Genomic DNA, 9,340 nt, shown 5'->3' on the forward strand with positions numbered 1-9,340 from the left:
GTGACAGGTTGCTAGCCCATCGCCTAAAAAAGAATCCCATGTTTGTGAGGCTATCCCTTGGTCGCCTTTTACGACATCCATGGGAAAGAGATGGAGTGGTTCTATTCTTTTTGTATTGGTGCCGGGAACCACACGGCACATTAAAAAATTATTATAACACGATTGATAAGTATTGAATTCTACGAAGTTTTATTCAATCGGGAATATGTTTAAAAAAATCAGTGTTTGAATTTAGGCAGTGTCAAACTCGCGTGATTAACTTCCCCAGGATTCTATTCAGTGTTAGGAAGTCGAACGTGGCTTAATCGCTTCGTTTCACTGGCAATTCAGCCGGAGTCATTTCCCCGAATCGAGGCTCCGATGTGGCGATTCGTTCGGTTTGTATTCTTTATGCAGCTTTTATCTTTTAATTCCAACTGCGCTTTATGGAACTGTTGGGTTGAAATTCATTAATGTAGTTTTAATTGACCATTGATCCAGACCATTGTGTTATTATCCCACAAAGAAAATAAGCACAAGATATAAATTAAAATAATTGAAGAATAACCAACTGGTGGCTTCGACTTCGGCTATTATGTTAGTTTGTGTTATTTATGCAGCTTTATTTATTTATTTGCTTTTATATAGCAGCTTTTATCCATTTCCCAACTGCGCTTTATTCAACAGTGGACGTTGGGCCTTATTTTTCATTAATTAATTAAATTTTGATTTTGATTGAGCATTCATTTTTTATTTTTAATCTCCATAAAGTAACTCTCGGGCTTAGACCATTCACAATATTTCAAGTTACACTTGCAAATTTACGTCACAGTATGCTTAGTAGATCTAAATATGAATAGACAAGATAATATTGTTTTACAAAAACTATCTATCTCAATTCCATAAACCTACACTCCTAAACTAACTCCCAGGCTTAGACCATTCAAAATCTATCAGGTTAAACTTGCGAAAGTCACTTTACAGAACGCTATTCACAGCTTTTGTTGTGAAGTGAGTGCCGCTTTGTTCCACTAGCAATTTGGCTGTAGTCATTTGGTGGTAACTGCGGCGGCGTATAGACGGGTTAACTGTAGATAGTTTTATATTTTCCGTCATCCTCCTTTCCTTAGTCCTGGTTACGTCTTCAGTTCTCGGGAAAGCCCGGAATGCGCCTATAACTACTATATAGGATAGTAACGTCCCGTCTGATTTTCGCTTTGAACCTTTGCAAGGCAATCTAATCCACATAATATCGTGGATACGAATCTGTAACCATATTAATATTCCATGAATGTGTTAAGAGCATCTGGTAATTATAACATTATTACACATAACTCAGAAAGATCAGTCTTTAATTTTATCAACAAGCGCCTTAACACAATTTTACTGTTTGTTATATTTTTGTGTTATAACTGGAGTCTATCAGAGATGAACGTAGAAAATTTAAATCTATTATTCCTTATATAGAGCTTTGTAAAATACTTCAATATTTCCACTTCATCGCTTGTGTAGTGTAATCGTCTCTTCAATTCTCTTTTCATACAATATGCAAGCGCTCACATAGTCTATCTGGCAGATTTATTACATGAATTAAAGTAACGATAGCACATAATGAAACTGCAGTATAAATAAAGAACAGTACGCTATCTAGATGGTAAAGCAAGAAAATATAAATAATAACAGAAGTAGCTAATATATTATTATTAGAAATTGTGCGATAAGATTAAAATTAAATTTAATTTCGTTTACTTAAACTTTTTCTCAAATAATTTTAGTACTCCTTCCAAAAATACTCATACTAAGAAATTACTGGTAGTTTTCTATACGTAAATGTAGTTTTATATTTTTACGGTATTTAGATAGGTAGGACGGTTGGCTAAGTGTAAAAGTTTCAATAATGTCAAAAGAAACTCAAAATTGCCGCCATAATATTTTAATAGCAGCTAATTATGAAATTCTCTAACTTAAATTATTTCTCATTATGATCTTCGTCAAATTAATGCCTCACATAAATCGGCTTAAGCTGTCAGTCACCATAGGCGCTGAAAATAACATATCTGTTGAAAATTATTAGATGTTTACATTGTATGTTTATGTATGTACATGCCACAGACTTTAAAACAATATATGAAGGTACATGCATATTTTAGTAGCGATTTTATAACATTCGATTCAGAAGTGGAAAAATTTGTAAGGATGTGTGATTGTTTGATATTGATGATATGTATAAGTATGATAATATGAACCATGAAAGTTATGTCTAACAGGTCATGAACTAATCCAAACTTGTAATAAAAAAGTCTGTTCTCGAAAGATTAAAGATTACAGTTATATCTATAAATCGATATGGGGTATGTTTATAAGACCAATAGAACAGGCCTTCAGATTTTCGCCCTTCTGTCTGTATGTATGTTTGAACTGGGATTACACGAAAACTATTGTTTCCATTTTAATGCGGTATTCCGAGATGTATTTAAATCTTGGTCCGACTTAGAAGTTGGTAAATACAAATTTCTTTCTCCACTCCTTTTAAGAGTGGTTAGCTTTAATGTATAAAGATTTTCGGCCAATGAGGAGATCAGCTATATTATTGAGATTGTTGTAAAACTATTTGTATGTTCAAGGCGGACAAATCAGCTAGTAGAAAAATTAAATATAATTATACTGGACATCTTATTCCTTATAACGGAGTTTACCTACCTTCTGCTTGCCATCATTTGATTATGATTTAAATTATTTAAATCGCCTCTTATTTTTCAAATAAGTTTCCCTTCTACTTATCTGATGTTATGTCAAAATCGTCCAAACCCGAACTTCGTTTATTTGACTAAATAAACGAAGTTCGGTGTAGAAAAGCTTTGTCACAGATGAATATTTTATGTAAAAATCCAACGTCTTTCTCGTTGTAATCTGCGGCCTCAGATGAGAATTTCAAATGTTTTCGTTGGAGACGCTAGTTTGGTCCTTATTTCTTAGGTGGTTCCCTTTGTTTAAGATAAATGGAAAGATGTGTTTACGCTTCAACGCAATTACGGAATGTATCTTGTATATTTAACTGGTTATATCTAACCCGTGGCTAGCCTCATAATTTGTAACCGTGTATAAATAGCTTATGGTTCTCGTATATTTTACTCCATTATGTTTCATAGTTTCATAGAAATTTGTTCATTAATGTTTGACTACTTTGGAAGCAAATATTTGATAAAATATTAGCTGAATCACAGAACGCTTTCTTTTTTAACTGTGTTATTCTACATATGTGAGAGAGGAGAAAAATAAAGATTTGCTATTATTTTATCGATCTCCTTAAATTTACAAAGACCTATTTCACAATGGACCGCGAGGTCGTGAGGTTATTTTGAATTAACAAATGGCCTTAAGCGTTATGCAAAAAAAACCAACATCACGTGGTGTTCCCAGGCGGTCACCCATCCAAGTACTGACCACGCCCGACATTGCTTAACTTCGGTGATCGGACGAGAACCGGTGTATTCAACGTGGTATGGACGTTGGTGACAATGCTTTCGAAATAGTTTAACATATTAAATATCTAACTATTTAGAATGGGTCGGCATGTAAGTTATTATTTTGTTAGATCGTATAATTTATAACAATATCTGCAAATATTGATTGAATTGATTTAAAAAATTGATTGAATACCAAAAGAATACCTACTTTCATTACATGCTGTCAAAAAGTTTGAGTATCGGGAGTTTCCATGGCTTCATTGCATGGCATTTTGACGGCCTCTGTGGCGCAGCGGTAGTACGCTTGTCTGTGTCACCGGAGGTCCCGGGTTCGAATCCCGGTCAGGGCATGATGAGAAAAGAACTTTCTCTGATTGGCCTGGGTCTTGAATGTTTATCTATATAAGTATTTATTATAAAATAAAGTATCGTTGATTTAGTATCTCGTAACACAAGTCTCGAACTTACTTCGAGGCTAACTCAATCTGTGTAATTTGTCCTGTATATATTTATATTTATGGCTGCCTGATTTATTTGAATTTAAAATTCTTATAAGGATAGCGACTGGAGTGTGTGAATGAATCCCTGTTTCTACCCCCGGGCCATAATCCAGGTAACATTTCCACCACCCTGGAGAGGAGCCTTATGCTTTTGATTATGGATCCTAGTTTGGGTTTAGCCAGGTTTTTAAATGAAGCGTCTCCCATCTGACCTCCGCAGCCTTTGCAGGGGAACCTTAACCCATATAGTTAGAGAATATACAGAATAATAAGAAACAAAATGTTTGTTATAACTGTGCAAATTTCTTGCAATGAAGATATTATAAAAAAACAAACGAAGTTGACAACAAGTCCAACACCTTTACGATAATTTCTATAAAAAAAAGTGTGCTAAGTATGTATTCCAGTGAAGAATGGACATTGGACTTAATGTGATTTATAATGAGTTTAAGGAATCACAGAACTAACAAAGTGCATGAAAAATTTACAGGGCTGGACAAACATCTTTCCATTGCCTTACTATAATAATTTATTCCACCATTTGTCCGATATATGGTCCCAATAAACTATGAATCACCTACTCCGTGGTAGTTCGTCAAGCCATTACATCTAACTTAGTGGTTTGATTTTTCGCATTGCGTAAAAAAAACTATCTCGTTTACTGGTGTATTTTGCTAAATTCTAAAAAGTGGTTGGCTGCTACAATTATTGTTATATAAATTAAATTAAATTATCTTGGCGAAATTCCCGGTTGCATCCTCATCCATTTGAAGATTCATTGGTTATGTACTTATAATTTATTCTATAGGAGTAATTCTTCAGGAGTCATGTCCCACTTCTGAACAAAAGCCTCACCTTCTCTAGACATACCTATCAATTTTCAATCGAATAATATTTTGTAAAAATTTTATTTATTTATTTATTTTTATTTAAAAATGCTAACTATGTCAAAGAACTTTCTCAAATCGCGCCAGAAAATCTGCCACCCTTCTCTCTATCAAATATAACAGACAAAAAATAAATCCACAAATCATTGCCGAAGATAAAATAGCGTCTCGAGCAATTTGTTAAGACGCGTATCCCAGAGGGCCGGCCTTAAAATAATTTGTAGCCGTTTATCTAACGCTGTTTCATTGTCCATCATAAATTGTTAATTTTTGAATCCATTATTTAATATTGAAGAAAAATACGGGCATTAAAATATTGTTTGGCTTTTAGAACGATACGACTGAGATTTTGAAAGAAGAATTTGTTACTTACCATTAGGTTTTTAAGAAAGTATTTAGGTGCTATCTCCAGTCATATACTAATGTCACAATGGGAGTCCTGTCTTATCTCAGTGAGTACCGTTGTGTGACTGTCTAAGAACGATATTGGAAAAAAGACCAATAAAATGCCAAGAGCCAAAATTAAATTACTCTTGAGTTTTTATTACCCGCGTTTCCCGAACTTCGTAACCAAAACATAGTTGCCTAATCGTAATACTCACTCGTCTAACCTCACTATGAGTAAGTATTATATTTATTAGAATGGACTTACAGATGAGGATTCCGTAAAACGAAAAGTACTGTTACAAAGAAGACTTTGTAATCGTTCTTTGTTACAAAAAATTTTTAGTGTTATTAAAAAAACAGGAATGAGGATTAGTTTTTGAGTGGGAGATGGACTAAAGAGTATTCTACCCAATTATTCAATAGTTTCTTCCAAATATTACTTGTATATATTATAATCTCTATGAAGTAAAGAAATACCATGGTGCAAAGATGAGAAACATCATAATTAATAATATTTCAAGAAGAATGGAACGGCAAAATAAATTTAACATTTCGTCCTTCCCAAACCACAGACTCATCTTGTTACAAAAGTGGGCCTAACAAAGGCATCAACGGGCTACAAAACAATTAACTTGAATTTCCACGAACGGAAGGTTTACTTGTGACATATTTAAATACAGTACTTACTGGGGTTTACTGCGTGGCCTTCGTCGACTGTGTGCAGAGATAAGTGGAGAAGCAGAATCAATGTGGTAGACGTCTGGAAATGAAGATAAAACAATTGTTAATATACACAAAGTCTGATTAAATTGTACAATTGAACGATCGCGGTTCCGGCTGCGTAAGACGAAAAATCCTGATAATTTCCGTACCTCTCTTAATGCTCCCCTACTAGCCTCAGGAACAATTCAACTACTCAGAACAACAATAACAAATTTCCACTTTATATATATATGTATATATATAAAGTGGAAATTTGTTATAGACATATATATATATTGTAATTCGATAATAAAGCAGCTGCTACTATTGCCGCGCAAACTTAGAAGCTAACGCAATAGCTTAAATTTTAAAGTAATGGAAATTTTAAAATTTTTAGCGATGAGCTAATGATCTCTCCCTAGCTAGGTCTACAGAGACCACTGCGAACCAACCATACCACCGGCCATACCCCTGGTAGTATGGTGGGTCTACAGAAATCGGAAAAATATAGGACTAATGTGATATCTCAAACTATACCACCGAGACCACAGTGTTGTGGAAACCATCTATGTGTACAAAACACACATTACAAAGATAATAATTATATTACTCTTTTCTGAGTTCCAACACTAGTCTTAGGCTTCGGAAGTCGCTTCATGACAATGCCTTACCCTCATTAAGATCATAGAAACGGGCGAATACTGGGTTTTTCTCTAGAGGGAACACAGCAAAGATAAACGCCAAGATAATAGAAATAATATTTTTTATTTTACTCATAAAACGAATGAACATTATAAGTACGAGTTTAAATAATAGAGAGAAAAATAAACAAAAAAGAAATTAACCAAAAACTCTCACATAATCGCATTTAGCGGGTAGCCATCCAAAAAGAGGTCTAAGAATTACAGCCAAATTCATGCGCCGCTGATTTGATCCCGTCTAATGTTCTCTGCGGTACAGAAGTTATTTACGGAGAATGGCCGGATAACTTCGAGTGGAAAGCGAAACGTGTGGCAAGATATATTGTAGTTAGCTTTTAGGTCGCTTACTTTTTAGTTGCAAAAAACATGTTCGTATAAATAAACAAGGTAATAAAACATACATACAAAAATATTGCCACGTCTATATCACTTGCAGGGTAGATAGAGCAAACAGTCTTGAAAAACTAAAAGGTCACGTTCAGCTGTATGGCTTTATGATGTAATTGAGATTCAAATAGTGGCAGGTTATTAGCCCATCGCCTACAAGAGGAATCGCAAGTTTATAAGCCTATCCCTTATTTCGTATGTCGTAACTCTTTAATCATTTAAAAGAGCTATGTTGGATTATGATGAAATGATTTTTTCCCATTTTTTCCTATGGGGTCCAAATAAAACACAATTTCTTAACGTTAATATGGAAATAAAAAGATCAAAACCGATTTAATATAAAATATAATATAATATACAAATGATGTTGAAATAAACAAATTAACAAGTAAAATATTTTACGACACTTAGAATTACTAATTTATGTTTACCTACAGTATACTAAAGGCTAATCCAAATATATTCCTGCCTAAATAAACAAAATCCTTACTAAGACAAAGTGCACACACCCTAATAAGATGAATACACATACGCTACCTACTTTAGACATTTCAGAAACACATTTTAAATGTATGCCAAAGAAAATAAGAACAAACCAATTTGTATGAAAAATATAGCCCCGAATATACCCCATTCTTATCCCTTACGGGGTAGACAGAACCTCGAACAAACTGAAAAGCCGTGGTCAACTGGATGGCTTATTGATGGAGTTAAGATTTAGATATTGACAGGTTACATCCGTTGTGTAAACACGTATTCAAGGATCCAATCATCCATTCAGAATGACGAAGACATGAAATAATATCAGTAACAAACCAATCACAATTCACACAACCACCAAGATTTACCGTGAAGATAGCGTACAAAGCAAATCTCCCAATGTAAGTAATTATCTCAACCTTCGTGCACAAAATACAAAAATACAGAAGTCGAGTATATGCCAATTCAAATTCAAAATTTTTATTCATTACTATAGGATACTTCATATCGCTTAATAATTGTCAAAACGTATGGTTTAACAACATTGGTTGACGTCAAATAAATTACTTAAAACTAAGTTTACTGCCGCTTCCAAGGCGTCAGTGAAGAAGAAGCGGTAACAAACTGCACTGCAGAATTTTCTTCAACAACGTCAACTTGACTACACAATATTTATTTGAAAAGTTATAATTACTAAGGAGTGGAGTTACTGTTCAGATAATCGTGGAGTCGGAGGGCCTAGAAGAATGTCCCTTGATCAAATAAGGGACGTTCTGGCGAAAGGTCAAGTCAAGAGCATCCGAAACCAAAGAGAAAAAACCTGAAACCAAGGGAAGATGAAGGTACTCTGCCTAAGTAAGTAAGTATGTAAAAAGAAGGTTATTTTATAACTAAGATGAAGTTTTTTGGATAAAAAGTGAAGCATCAATTTGTATTGACTGAGAATATATACTGAGAATTGAGTTCAGTTGATCTAAGGTTATGAATATTTTCGTTCATTCCGGCTTCCATAAAGTGCTAGATCACCAAAGTGTAAATTATTGTATACTGCCGGTATTGAATCTTGCAAGGCAACATGTTTCTTTACTAAGTCTAGGGTCCGTATGAACCTTACAAATACGCACTTCATCAAATCAAAAATCATCCCTACCAGTTTTACTTAGCACCTTATCTGTCCTCTATTTAATGCGTACGTGAGTCGTCTCCTCATAGCAATCAAAGAGAATTTCATATGGACCGCACCGTAGGCATACGGTTTATGACTCCACTCATTTGTTTATTTTCATTTACTGCTTTATATAACCATACTTTACCATATGTTAGGTATATTAAAGCTAGATTTTCTGCGAGTAATATTTTGGGAAAAATTTATCAAAACCAAAAAAATTAAAATAAAAACATAAACATAGAAAATAAAAAAGAGAGTTCACAGATATTGAGTCAGTGACTATAGATTTACTTTCGGAATTGGATACAAGTTATCACTTATTGACGTCGCATCTCTTAAATCTAATTATATCTAATACCACATCCAAAGCGCATGTGTAAAAGAAGCAGCGCAACAAATTACACGACAGCATTTTCACCGGACGTCATTTTACAAATGTAAATCTCTTTTTGTTTAATTGTGGACAAATGCACATTGTCTCAGTGTCTGCATTTGAAAGTTTGTCAAAACATTACAAGGTAATAAAAACATTAGTTTATCTCGCCTTTACTCATTACATAGTATTGTACATTTGATATGCATAGGTACCTAATTGTATGTTATCACGCGGTTCAGTAGTGATGAAGTAGTAACCTATTTCATATTATTATCCTAGTCTAAAAGTAAATGTTACCAGAATAAT

At 33.9% G+C, this 9,340-nt stretch overlaps 1 protein-coding gene and 1 non-coding gene across 2 annotated transcripts in view; both read right to left on the minus strand.

The window, feature by feature from the left end:
• Positions 1 to 6,389, minus strand: part of LOC106136370 (suppressor of lurcher protein 1) — a 32,123-nt gene extending 25,734 nt beyond the window's left edge. The window contains exons 1-2 of the mRNA XM_060946266.1: positions 6,375 to 6,389; positions 5,908 to 5,980 (exon numbers count right to left, since the gene is read on the minus strand). Coding sequence (XP_060802249.1) covers positions 5,908 to 5,980; positions 6,375 to 6,389 — 88 coding nt within the window. The remainder of the gene's footprint in view (positions 1 to 5,907; positions 5,981 to 6,374) is intronic.
• Positions 3,375 to 3,493, minus strand: LOC132902215 (5S ribosomal RNA). Its single transcript, XR_009657055.1, has one exon. It is a non-coding gene; the product is annotated as a 5S ribosomal RNA (ribosomal RNA).
• Positions 6,390 to 9,340: the final 2,951 nt, after the last annotated feature.

The sequence above is a fragment of the Amyelois transitella genome, chromosome 10 (genome assembly GCF_032362555.1).
Source record: "Amyelois transitella isolate CPQ chromosome 10, ilAmyTran1.1, whole genome shotgun sequence".
Classification (NCBI taxonomy): domain Eukaryota; kingdom Metazoa; phylum Arthropoda; class Insecta; order Lepidoptera; family Pyralidae; genus Amyelois; species Amyelois transitella.